This window comes from Phaseolus vulgaris, chromosome 10, assembly GCF_051622355.1.
Source record: "Phaseolus vulgaris cultivar YP4 chromosome 10, ASM5162235v1, whole genome shotgun sequence".
Taxonomy (NCBI): Eukaryota; Viridiplantae; Streptophyta; class Magnoliopsida; order Fabales; family Fabaceae; genus Phaseolus; species Phaseolus vulgaris.
In genome coordinates, this window is record NC_143507.1 from 10,189,837 (window position 1) to 10,203,717 (window position 13,881).

The 13,881-nt window shown below is 32.1% G+C and overlaps 1 protein-coding gene and 1 long non-coding RNA gene across 3 annotated transcripts; one reads left to right on the forward strand and one right to left on the reverse strand.

The window, feature by feature from the left end:
- Positions 1-6,237: 6,237 nt before the first annotated feature.
- LOC137819655 (uncharacterized) lies at positions 6,238-7,123 on the reverse strand. The gene is made up of 2 exons (XR_011082366.2): positions 7,000-7,123; positions 6,238-6,521 (listed from the first exon to the last, which is right to left on the reverse strand). It is a non-coding gene; the product is annotated as an uncharacterized LOC137819655 (long non-coding RNA).
- LOC137819654 (dnaJ protein homolog 1) lies at positions 7,013-11,210 on the forward strand. 2 transcript variants are annotated; one of them, XM_068623556.2, is made up of 8 exons: positions 7,013-7,165; positions 8,164-8,339; positions 8,628-8,796; positions 8,889-9,030; positions 9,897-10,030; positions 10,116-10,258; positions 10,373-10,571; positions 10,666-11,210. In XM_068623556.2, exons 2-8 carry the CDS (start codon positions 8,187-8,189, stop codon positions 10,995-10,997), a joined length of 1,272 nt encoding a protein of 423 aa, XP_068479657.1. In that variant the 5' UTR covers positions 7,013-7,165; positions 8,164-8,186; the 3' UTR covers positions 10,998-11,210. The 2 variants fall into 2 exon arrangements, with proteins under 2 accessions (XP_068479657.1, XP_068479656.1); XM_068623555.2 differs by having other exon boundaries at positions 7,083-7,437.
- The last annotated feature ends 2,671 nt before the right edge of the window (positions 11,211-13,881 follow it).

The window sequence follows — 13,881 nt, forward strand, 5'->3', positions numbered from 1 at the left end:
ACATGCCATCACATTTCCTCTCATCTACATGCCATCTAAGATTCTTAGCATCGTTTGGGTTTGCAAACAAACGCTTCATCTTTGGAATGATGGGAAGATACCTCATAACCTTCATTGGGGGTCCATGCTTTTTTATATCTTCAATAGTATCATCATCTTTTTGTTTCAACTTATAACGTGATAACCCACACCTCGGACAACTTTTCAACAATTCAAAATCTTTCCAGTATAATATACAATCATTAGGACATGCATGTATCTTTTTATACTCTATACCCATTGGACAAAGAATCTTTTTGGCCTCATAATTACGATTAGGTAGATTATTTCCCTTTGGAAGCATATCCTTCAACAACTAAAGCAATTTCGTGAAGCTTTTATCAGTCCATCCATTTATTGCCTTCAAATTCATCAATCTTAACACCATCGACAACCGTGTGAAGTTAGTTGATCCAAGATACAATGGAGTCTCTGCATCGCTTGACATACTTCCATACTCATGCACTTCTGCAAAAGACTCAGCTCCCACATCACGAATCATGTCCTCTAATCGATCATCATCTACATCATCATGTACTGCATCATCCATGATGGACCCCACATATTCTTTAGTTATGGAAACACGTGGTAAATTTAACAATTCACCATGCCATGTCCAAGTTTTATAAGATCGAAGAAACCCATCACATAGAAGGTGTTCCCTCATTATCTTAACATCCAGTATCCTTCCATTTAAATAGTTAACGCACAGACACCTGATCTTTGCTCCATTATGACCACTATTAATCGCGTTACATTGTGCAAAATGTATAAATTCTTCTACTCCTCTTTCGTACTCATCACTTATGTGAAGAGAATTAATCCAATTTCGATTCATTCTATTATGAAATAGTCATGCAAGTGATTTTTAATTAGTGATCTACCTAACGCGTTTGTCGAGGGTCGAACACCCCCGGACTCAATACCAACATGTATCAATTGTCGAGGGTGGAACACCCTCAGACTCAATACAAACACAATAATTCTATTCTATACTAACAACTAACATAATATAAATTAAAATTTAAATAAACACTAAATAATATAAATTTAAAAAAATATAAATTATAATACATAAAAAAAATTCATAACATTAAAATAAATTCAAAAAATACAACAAACCTTGTGTGTGAAGGCAACGTTCCAAGGGTGGCACGGCGGCGGCAGCGGACGAGAGGCGGTGGACACGAAAGCAGCGACGGGGCACACAAGCAAGAAGAAAGAAACTACCAAAGCAATGCAACAATATCAATGGCAATGCAACAATATGATAAACAATATGAATGAAAAATACATTGGTGAAGGCATGAAAGCTTTGAAAGAGCCCTCACAAACTTACCACGAAGGAACGAAAGCTTCAAGAATAGAGGAACGCGAAGCGCAAATGAGAGCACAGTGAATGGCGAAACGCTTCTGGAGAAAGAAAGAGTAGTGAATGATGCGTTTCTGAAGTGAGTTAGGGTAAAAAAATATTTACAAATGCAGCTATTTGTAAAAGTCGCATTTGTAAATCAAAGCGCTTAATTTACGAATGCGGCTGTTACAAATAGCCGCATTTGTACATGAACTTAATTTCAAAAATGCCACCGCGTTTTTTACGAGTGCGTCTGTTCGTAAAACTGCACTTAATAAGGAGCCCTTGTTTTGCCTTTCTGCACTAGTGTCAACTTTTGAACAATACTAAATATTAATTCTTTTGTAATGTTGTAGATTAAATTTTTGTTGGTTCTCATCCCTTCCTCTTAAGTCATCTTCTTCCAAATTCTCGAAGGTGTTAAGTATGATACCATTGACCAAAAAGAGTCATTTTGCACACACGAAAACATGTTCGATATGTTACACTTGATCTTCCTAAAAAGACAACTAGGTTGAAAATATCTTTGTCAGGGAAATGAAAGTCACATTATTCTCGCGAGCACCTATTATGACATTGTGTAGTTGGGACAAAAAGAAAGAAAATGATAAACATGTAGCCAACGGGGTGGAGAAAAAGTAAAACATGAGGTTAATTTCTTAGTAATTGTGACTGCATCATTATTGTTGTCGTTTCACAATCAAATACAAAATAGTTTCAGAGTACATTGTCTAATGTAGTACTAGACCTTAAATCATTAAAGAGATGATAATATAGATATGTTTAGTTAACCTCAAGTCATCTCCTAACGAACTTAATAGTGAATCTAGTCAATTGATGTTCAAAACCTATTTGCAATTAGTAAAAGTTAGCAAATATAGTAAATTAAAATGAAGTTGAGATTGTTTAGCAGAAAATGTAAAAGACGAGATAAAGCAATACAAAAAACATGTTGATTCTCAAGTTTTTTCATGACTGGGTCCTTCGTCGGTTAACACAAAATAATCATTCTTTCAATTCTCACACAAAGTTGAACTTAATCAAACAAGTGTCAATCGAATTCAACAAAATCTTATGAGCACAACAAGCATCTACTAAAGTATTAAATATCTCACTTATCTCCAAGCATCTACTTGTGAAATATTTATCTTCTACCTCTTAAATTAAGAGTTAAGAAAACTAAACAAGAACTCCAATTAAAGAAAATAACTAAATTCTCAACAAGCGTTAAAAAAAATTCTTTAAAAAAACAAAATTTAGAAAGATAAAATAGTTTAGCATAATCTACTACAAAGAATTTAAGACCAAAACTTTATTGAATAGAAAACTTATAATTCATTGTGAAATTACAAGAGAATCAACCTGAAAGAGTTTAACCTTCCATTTGGAGTCAAAATAAAATAATTACAAAGAAGATAATAGGAAAACTAAGAAAATTCTAATGCTTTGTCCTATAAACGTATCCCAAAGGGGGACTTGATTTGATTTGATTCGATCCTTTCTCTTTGATGCTTGCATCTTTTTATGGGTTTCTTTGCTACAATGATCTCAACTTTATATTTATGTTCAAATATTATTAATAAATTATCAATTTCCAACTTTCCAGAATTTTTCGATTTTATTTCTAGTTTTGTTGTGATTATATTTCTTCTTATTTTTCCAGTTAATTTGCTTCCAATTATGTGTTTTAAGATATTGTAGATTTTTTTTTTAATTCTTCTATTCATATTATTAGACTCGTGCATTAGTGCAGTAGATGTTTCGTTTAGACTGTCAAGTCTAAGATATTCACATCAAACTCTTTCTACATCTTCGTCTTCATTAGACTTGATATTACATAGGTGTTTTCTTCAATTGAGTCTTGGAAAAGGAGTCGTTGGACTGCCTACTCCGTGTAACCACTAAATCATATATTCACATCATCTATTATGAATAAAAATAAAATTTAACAAAAAAAAGTAGTTTATGTTAAAATAAACCCAGTTAGATGAATCCGGTTTAAAATAATGGATTTATACATAATTTTAGTCCAAACCAACTATTATTAAAGGTTTTAAGTGTGGGTAAAATTATGTTCATTACATTACTTGAGAAAATATCACTAATAAAGGCAACAAGATGTATGTGGGAAGTTGAGTTATGATTCACATGGTTTATGTGTTTAGAGTTTCACTTGTTTAAGTTTTAGTTGATTTCAAGTATAGATGGAACTCAATGAAGATTGTCATTGGACACGAATTTAACTCAAGGTGAGTTAAACCAGTGTGGAAACACTCTTGAAATAGTGTAAAAGAAAAAGAATAACAAACACATGGAGGCAAATTAATTAGCAGAAATGAATGTAAGGAAAAGAAGATGAAATAGGAATTAAAAGAAGATAATCTAGAGGAAAATAGTTAGAGGGCTTATGGAGAAAAACATATTCATTTTTGGTGAATGGAGATGGGGAAACCACACCACTTGGAAGGAGAATCCAAGATAATTGATAAAGTGTTTCCACTTGAAGCTCACACTCAAAATAAGACTCAGAGAATACTAGAGAACCCAGTCTCATATAAAATAACTAGAGTTTCTTTACGCAAAATCAAGTGTACCATACAAGAGGGAGATACACTCTATTTATAGAAAGAAATGTCATGTGATTAGGGGATGAGTGCAAAAATTAAATTCAAAGTAGTCTTAGTTAAGTCTCTAATTAGGCGCCTATAATCATGGATATAGGGAGTTAGACCTTACACATTTAAGCATTTGCTTAACGTGGGAAGTGTGGGTGACTAGATGCCCTCCAAGCTAAGGTTTCTAGAAGGAATGGGACACTAAATCAATTGGGCAAAGTGTAAGCCCAAACTTATTACAATTAACCCTATTTTATAGAAAAACTAAAACGAGAGAACAAATAATGCTCAACCCCTTGTTGTTGGGCTCTGCTCCTAGTGATCCTTTTAGAAATGGTATGGCTTGAGTCACTAGCTGCCTGAGATGTCTAGCCTAACCCTGGATCCTGTGTCATGCTCCTGGTCATTCTCTTGAGAGGCTGAGTTGGCTCAGATGGTGTCATGCTATTCATGATTTCATCATAAGCGGAGAAAAGGTAAGGAATATTAGAGGATCAATTGTCATTTATGTTGCAATGTGGATGTTGGGAATGAGGTCTTAGAGGTTGATTTGGGGAGATGGTGAAGTCCATGTGTTGGTGGGAAAAAGATTATGATAACTTTGATGGAAGGGGTTGGAGGGTCATGTGTGGGATTGAGAAGTGTGACTAGAAGGTGTGGAAGAAATAGGATTAAATGACTTAAACTAGAGCACTTAACCATGACAATACATACCTTTTTCTCCATAGTATTTATATTATATAAGTTCGAGATCATCTTGACACTTCTCAACCAAAATAACCATGGAAGCAATGTCGAAAACATGTCGAAAAACTAACACAACATATGATAAAAATATGAGATTAATTCATAATCAAATACGATATTAACCCCTAAACATACTAAACCATTCATACTGTTATGATAAAACAAGATTAGGCACCCTTGTTTATACTGATCCATACCTATTCATGTGAAGGCCCAAAACAACTCTATAATTACAATTGGCATTGGATTAATGTGTTACAACTTTAATATCATTTATTACTCATAATTGCACCCAACAGGTTTGAACTTCAGAGCACCTTTTGCAGGTACATCCTCCTTTCAGACTTGAGAGTGCAAGTTCAACCTTTTAGATGAGATTGTCACAAAATCAACGTAACACAACAACAACATAGTGAATGAACATATCCATTTGGCTAGTGTAAGAACAATTAACGTCTATTGTGGGGGAAAACTGAATAAATATATGGCAACAACAAGGAATATGACAAACGACTGCCAAAGATCAGTAAAGGTACATTCAACCGAGGCAGGACACATGGCGCTACTCTTAGCCTATTAAAAGGAAATGACAAAATTAAAATAGAAGAACGTGGGAGAGATTAACGCTTTGAGACAGGAGAATGAAGATATGAGAAAAATATTGGGGGAGGGGATGAACATGTCTCGACCTTTTGACATGAGCATTCAAAGCCGAAAACCACAAAGTTAAGTCTCAATTGCACACATTGGCCAAAACCTCAATGATAATAGGAAGCACTCAGTGATACCCATTCATTGACGACATAATTGTCTCCAAAAAGTAATTGAATCAAATGTTAACATTCTCTCAATAAATTAGATGTACAAAAATATAAACACAAATATGTGCATACCCTTTACATTTTACATTTTGGGCATAATACGTTTTTAAAAAAAGATAGTTTCTTATTTACACCATTATATACATCCTCCAAGGACACCTTCAAAAAGTGTGCCACATCTTCATCATGGTTTTGTCTTCTACCTCAAGAACTACCATCACCTAAGAGATGATAGTACCAGTAAGTTGGTTAATATTGCAAGATGATTCACAAATAAAATAAAATAACGTAAACTTAAAAGTGAACATATGAGCACCAAAACTTGATCCTCCAAAAAAATGACTCAAATATATGAAATGGATTATGAAACGAGCTTCATCCTCCTCCCATCCCTTCCTTAAGGGTATCTTCACCATACTGATCATACATTTCTTTCTTCTCAGGATCACCTAAAACTTCATATGCTTGGCCTAACTCTTTAAACTGTTGTATGAATCTAATATTCAGTATTAAAACAGAGAAACTAAGTACAGTATGCAAATTGGCAGAATTTCAAGTTCAAAGTGAATAACATTTCATATGAACATAAAAAATTCAAACACACAACATAGCTTGTTTAAATCTTCTGCATGCAACATTAATATATCCAATCTCTTCATAATTTAAAATATATACTCTTCTTATTAAGAGATAAATACAGAATCACTAGTATAAATGTCTAAAATTTATATGATCAAATTATGAACAATGCATTGAAATATTCCTTTATTTTCTCAGGATCTCCACCCTTGTCAGGATGGTTATTCATAGCAACCTTTCTGTAGCACTTCTTGATTTCATCTTCAGTTGCATTCTTTGAAACTCCAAGAATATCATAATATTTAGAATTATCACTCTTCCTTGGTCCACCACGCCCAAACATGACTGCAGCACCTCAAACAAACACTGCAAAAGAAAGAAAAAAGAAATTGTAATTTTACAGTATAATAAAGCAAAATTCTTTCTTGCACACTAGTCTTTATAATCTTGTTTACTACTTTGAATTTTATAAGACGATCCTATTAATGTCTTCTACCTATCTTAAAAATAATTTTTCTTTAAAATTTTATTAAAATATAATTTTATAAAATATTTATATCAGAACAAGAGTTACTGTAAAATCTTAAAAGTATATAAAATAAAAAAATAAAAAAATTAAAACCCCATTTCATTAGTTTAGTAGAGAAATGAGATGATGTAATAACATTCAAGGATATCAGAATTACTAAACTTCAAGACTCTAAATTTTAAAATTATAAAAATAAAATATATTTTTTACAATGAAACATGAATTATAATGTAAATTTTTTATTTGATATAAAAATAGTGTGATATAATAGAATTATTATTATTTTTGTAAATTTATAGGTTAAAATTAAATTACCTTTGATAGAAGTGAAAAGTAAAAGTGTTGTCCCATCAAAGACATCGAGAAGATAAAAGTTGTTAAGAGACGCCGCCATGCATGACCAATTTGCGCTCACCTGAGGCAGAGTCGTCCACCAACGGTCTACATAGCCAAAACCTCACCCAATCGAATCCCAGACAAGGTAACAAAGTGCTTTGAAACTAAGCAAAGTATTTAAGTTTTGTTATAATTTCATCTCTTCTCATTTTAAAGTGGATTTAGCAATTCGGCCACATACCAACAAAACCCTTTTTTTTAATTTATTTTTTTATTTTTCTATTGTAAAACCCAATTCACCATAAATACATTAAACTACACATATTTCGGCTTCTCCTTCTTCTCTTCCTTTTCTCTTTTGAGGGTTTCTTTCTCCCTTGAAGGAAAAGAAGAGTTACTGTCACCAGGCCGTGTGTGGTAAGCTCTCAATTTTTTCTTTTGCTTAATTTATAGCTTTTTTCCTTTGCCGGTTAATTCATGTTCAGGGTTCAGATCTGTTCACTCGGTCTTTCAATTTTGCTTAAGGTTCTTGATGGTTGAGTTTCTTAGATCCCTATTTTCATTATTGATTTCTAATTTTTCTTTCTCTTTATGTTTGTTCAGAGGTTTCTGACATTTGTACACTACTTTGTTTTCAACCGATTTCTTTTTTTATATTTCTTGACTTTTAAAGTTCTGAATTTGTGTTTGGTTTGTGATGTAGTTTGTTGTTCACTAGCTTGATTTTGGATTTTTTTTATTTGGGTGTGGAAATTTATAAAATTGGTCTGCTTTCCTGATTGTGGGTTAGGTTTCTTGGATTGTAAATAAAAGGAAACAGTTATATTCTAGATGTGGTGGTGGTGGTGGGGAAAGACTCTTGTTATGGATTTTGAAGATTTTAACTTGGGTGGGTGTTTTGATGTGTGAAATAGTTGATGTATGTTGTAAACCATGTAGTGAGTTGTGCATGGTTTGGACCTCATGGGATGTCTGTAGTGGAAGTGTTTGCTATCTAGTCACTGGATGAGATGGATTGTAATGTAAATGTAAATACATGCAGAGCAAAGGAATTGAAATACTCTGCTACCACACTGATGAACTACAATGATGTTTTTTTTTTTTCCATTTAAAATTTAAAATTTCTTACTCTTTCTTGTGCAGTGTTTCTTTGAGGTGCTGCAGTCATGTTTGGACGTGGTGGACCAAGGAAGAGTGATAATTCTAAATATTATGATATTCTTGGAGTTTCAAAGAATGCCACTGAAGATGAAATCAAGAAGGCCTACAGAAAGGCTGCTATGAAGAACCATCCTGACAAGGGCGGAGATCCTGAGAAGGTAAAACAATATTTCAATGCATCTTGTTCATAATTTGGTCATATATAAATTTTAGACATTTTATACTAGTGATTCTGAATTTACCTCTTAATAAAAGTATATATTGTAAATTATGAAGAGATTGAATATATTGATGTTGCATGCAGAAGATTTAAACAAGCTATGTTATGTGTTTTAATTCTATACATTCATATGAAATGTTATTCACTTTGAACTTGAAATTCTGTCAATTTTCATGCTGCACTTAGTTTCTCTGTTTTAATACTGAATATTTGATTCATGCAACAGTTTAAGGAATTAGGCCAAGCATATGAAGTTTTAGGTGATCCTGAGAAGAAAGAAATGTATGATCAGTACGGTGAAGATGCCCTTAAGGATGGGATGGGAGGAGGAGGAAGCTCGTTTCATAATCCATTTGATATATTTGAGTCATTTTTTGGAGGATCAAGTTTTGGTGGTGAGATGTTCACTTTGAAGTTTACATTATTTCATTTTATTTGTGAATCATCTTGCAATATTAACTAACTCACTGGTACTATCATCTCTTAGGTGGTGGTAGTTCTCGAGGTAGAAGACAAAAACAAGGTGAAGATGTGGTGCACTCTTTGAAGGTGTCCTTGGAGGATGTCTATAATGGTGCAAATAAGAAACTATCTCTTTCTAGAAACGTATTATGCCCAAAATGTAAAGGGTATGCACCTATTTGTGTTTATATTTTTGTACATTTAATTTATTGAGAGAATGTTAACCTTTGATTCAATCACTTTAACTCTTTATAAATACATGTTTTGTATTTCACATCACAGTATAATTAGTATATGCTCCTTTAGAATCTTGCTTTCTCAGAAAATATATTGTATTAGGTTGATGATATTTTTTTAGAATTCCTAATGTTCAATATTTGCTATGCTGTCCATGTGGAATCCCAAATGGAGTATGTTAAGATGTCTTTTTAACCGAAAAAGAGATATGTGCATTTACTTGTGTTAGTGCATGTGCATGGCATAGCTGTCTATGACACATGATTTGGGTGCTATAGTGACATCATATTTGCGATGTCTGGCCACATCTGTGGTCTATTGTGTGGAATTGTGTTGATGTGTAAATTGTGAGATATAGTATCATCTGTCTTACTGTATCCTGTTATCACTTCAACAACTCTGTCATCTTTCAGATAGAGACAGTTCACATTTTTTTCTCTAACATCTCTCTGTTCTCTCTCTCCACTGTTCCTATTAGTGCATGTGCATGACTTAGCTGGCAGTGGAAAAGTTTTAATTCTGTATCTTACATTAAGATAATTATTAATATTGACTCGGGATAGGATTCACAATTGGGGAATATGAAAAGTTTGTGAAATACAAGTTAGGATAATCCAATGTGTCTTTTAATTAGGCATGTTAGTTCATGTCAGTCTTGTCATAATCTATTAGTTTGTGTTTGTAGAATTTATTTATTATTTGAATATAATCATGCATCTTAGTGATGTGTTTGTCAGAATTTGACAAATAATCAGCTATAACAATGCATTTACATTCAATTATATTGATAATTCAGGAAAGGGTCAAAAAGTGGAGCAGCTAGTAGGTGTTTTGGTTGCCAAGGCACTGGTATGAAGGTCACAAGAAGGCAGATAGGACTAGGCATGATTCAACAAATGCAACATGTCTGCTCGGACTGCAGAGGATCTGGTAATGGAAACTTTGTTTTCAATATTCGTCAGGTTTTCAGGTTGCTTTTATGATGTTTTCTCAATCTCTTCTCTCATTTATGCAGGTGAGGTTATTAACGAGAGAGATAAATGTCCTCAGTGCAAAGGAAACAAGGTTACTCATGAAAAGAAGGTGCTGGAGGTGCATGTTGAAAAGGGGATGCAGCAGGGTCAGAAGATTATTTTTGAAGGACAAGCTGATGAAGCTGTAAGTGGTTATGTTTTGTACCTATTTTTAACACTGAAGTAAATATTACCTTGATGTTGATAATTAAGGCCTGGTAATGTTGGTTTCTTACATAAAATGAACTCCTTGTTGCAGCCTGACGCATTGACAGGGGACATTGTTTTAGTATTGCAAGTGAAGGAGCACCCAAAGTTCAGGAGGGAGCAAGACGATCTCTTCATTGATCACAATCTCAGCTTACGAGAGGCACTCTGTGGCTTCCAGATTGCTGTCACACATCTTGATGGTAGGCAATTACTGATCAAATCAAACCCTGGGGAAGTCATCAAGCCAGGTAATAAAAAAATTCTGGGAGTACAGATAGCTGGAGTTTCATTCAACCTTTATATTCGATTTTCTGAGTTATGTATTTTAATTCTGCTATGTAGGTCAATATAAAGCAATAAATGATGAGGGAATGCCACAACACAACAGGCCATTCATGAAGGGTCGTCTCTACATCCAGTTTAATGTTGATTTCCCAGACACAGGGTTTATTTCCCCTGATCAATGCCAGTTATTGGAGAAGGTATTACCTCAGAAGGGCAGCAAGAACATGTCAGCTGCGGAGCTGGATGACTGTGAAGAGACCACTTTGCATGATGTCAACTTGAAGGAGGAGATGAGACGAAAGCATCAACACCATTACCGCGAGGCATATGATGAAGATGAAGATGATGGTCCTTCTGGTGGTCACCGAGTGCAATGTGCTCAACAGTAGTGCAATTTATGCAATTTATGGTAGAGGTTATATGTTTTCTGCATGGTTATCTTTTTGTTTGCATAATGCAGCAGCTACCATAACTGCGTGATAAATTTACCTTTAGGTATTATCTGGTAATGTTGTTAGTTTCTAGTTCATGGCAAATAACTAAGTATGTTTCTTTTTATTGCAATATCAAGTTTATGAAAATTAAATGCCCTTTGGTATACATATTTGATTCTTTGGGACGTGGTAGTGTTCTATAATGATTCCAGATCCCAGATGCATGCTTCCTAATACTATCTTGTTCTTAGCTCTGGTAATCCTTCAAAATATATTCTCATTATTATTATTATTTTAGTTTAGGGCTAATAAAGATTGTTAATAGTAATAACAGTGATTCAATTAGTTCTAATTCCCTATTGCTCTTTTTGATTAAATATTTAGTACAAGTTTGGTTTGGTTTAGCATAATTTATAAACACCTTTAGAAAATAATAAAACTTCTTCATAAACACTTTCATCTCCAAAGTTAATTGAGTGTTTTCTATGAACTAAAACAATTTGTTAAAACTTATTCATACAATTTATGTAAGTATCATAAATTAATATATTTTTAAACAAACATCATATCATAATTTATAATAATATAAAATGAAAATATCACTGTTTAAATTATTACTATTCAAAAATATAAAATATTTGTATTAAATGAAAGAAATGCAACAATGTCATTAATAAGGACAAGCTTACATAATAGATGGAAATAAAATTACACTTAATCTAATATAAAATTACATGAAAGTGAGGTAAAAATATGATTTGAAATAATTGACTAAACCATGTTTTTATAACAAAAAGAAGCAACAGTTGATAAGTCCCTTTTTGTTTATTTTAAATATATTTCAGATTAAATTTTACTAATTCAAAGAAAATAAAATCACCTGTTAGATGCATAGTTTGATTAATATTTGATCCTCACGAATTTTAAATTTTGTATAGTAATAAAATGGTTAATAGATTAGTTCTTGCTACAATTGATTGATCTGTCTAATTTTCAAAACTATGCTAAATTCACATTTGAATTTAATAAGGTAGATTACAATCCCTTTGTTTACCAGGATAAAATTTTAATCTCTTACTATTAATTAACTCATGCTATGGATGATTGAAGTTAAATTCTCTTCTCCTACTTAAAAAAAAGTGTATGATTATGAGTAATATTAGATTAGGTTTTTTATCAAACACGTAGTAAGCAAACACATAGTTTGATTAAATTGCACAAAAGGAGTTAAACACAAATCTGATTAAGGGAGACTCAATCAATTATGCAAACTATAATATAATTACTATAAGTTTAGACAATACATTAATAAAAAAACAAAATAAATTATTGATGAAATGTTTAATTATGTTACAACCTAAATTAAAACTAGACAATCATACACAAAATAACTGAATATTTAAACTAAAAATTTAAGAAATAAACCTTAGAAGAAAGAAAATAGAAAAAAAAAAGTAGTTTGAAGAGAGAATGCAGAGAGAACTTTTACAAGCAGAAAGTAAGAGCTACTGCAAAAAGAGAGAAATAGTGAGGAAATATGATATCATTGAAATCATGTAATAAAACAATAACGAAACTTAGATGATAAAGTTGAGATGAACCTGATAGTGAAGGAATAACGAAAAGAGAAAAGCGTTGAAATAGGAGAGAATGCGCAGAGAGTGATGAAGGAGCAGATAGAACTGAGAAGAGCAATAGCAGAGAGAGGTGCATTTATCCAACTGAGAGGGAATATGGTATTTCAAATTTTTTCTTTATTACTGAATTTCAAATTCCGCAATATCTTGCTTATTTATTTGTGCCCTAAAAATATATATAATTTTATAAAAGTTTTCTTACCAAAATAATATTTTTACTTTAAAGAATTTAAATTAGTTAAATAAATAAAATATTCTTTTAAATTTTCTTTTCTAAACACTAATACGATAATTACTTTGGATAAGAATCCTAAACTCAAAACCTTAAACTCAAAACAATTAAACGAGATTGATGTGGTGATGATGTTGGATGAAGTCAAAGCGACCTGTGATACTGGATGAAGACAATGCGACCTGTGACATTGGATGAAGCGACCAAGGAAAAACAATTGAGAAAGACATAAATTGGATGAGAAAAGTAAATCACAAAATTGCATTGCATTGTGAGATAAAGAAAAGAATTGAGAAAGACATAAACTAGATGAGAAAAGTAAAATCACAAAATTGTATTGCATTGTGTTTGATTACAAGATAAAATAAAATAAAATTGAGAAAGACATAAACTTGATGAGAAAAGTAAAACCACAAAAATATATTGCATTGTGTTTGATTACAAGATAAAAGAAAAGAATTGAGAAGGACATAAACTGGATGAGAAAAGTAAATCACAAAATTGCATTGCATTGTGATTGATTACCAGATAAAGAAAAAAATTGAGAAAGACATAAACTGGATGAGAAAAGTAAAATCACAAAATTGTATTACATTGTGTTTGATTACAAGATAAAGAAAAGAATTGAGAAAGACATAAACTTGATGAGAAAAGTAAAATCACAAAATTGTATAACATTGTGTTTGATTACAAAATAAAAGAAAAAAATTGAGAAAGACATAAATTGGATGAGAAAAGTTAAATCACAAAATTACATTACTTTTGTTTGATTACAAGATAAAGAAAAGAATTGAGAAAGGCATAAACTTGATGAGAAAAGTTCAATCACAAAATTGCATTGCATTGTGTTTGATTACAAAATAAAGAAAAGAATTGAGAAAGACATAAACTTGATGAGAAAAGTAAAATTACAAAATTGTATTGCATTGTGTTTGATTACAAGATAAAAGAAAAGAAATGAGAAATGCAT

Excerpts from the sequence above, each read along its gene's own strand:
- LOC137819654 (XM_068623556.2), top strand. The coding sequence starts at position 8,187 with ATGTTTGGACGTGGTGGACCAAGGAAGAGTGATAATTCTAAATATTAT. Across the intron at positions 8,340-8,627 it reads AGGGCGGAGATCCTGAGAAG|TTTAAGGAATTAGGCCAAGC; the intron begins GTAAAACAATAT and ends TTCATGCAACAG. Across the intron at positions 8,797-8,888 it reads TGGAGGATCAAGTTTTGGTG|GTGGTGGTAGTTCTCGAGGT; the intron begins GTGAGATGTTCA and ends ATCATCTCTTAG.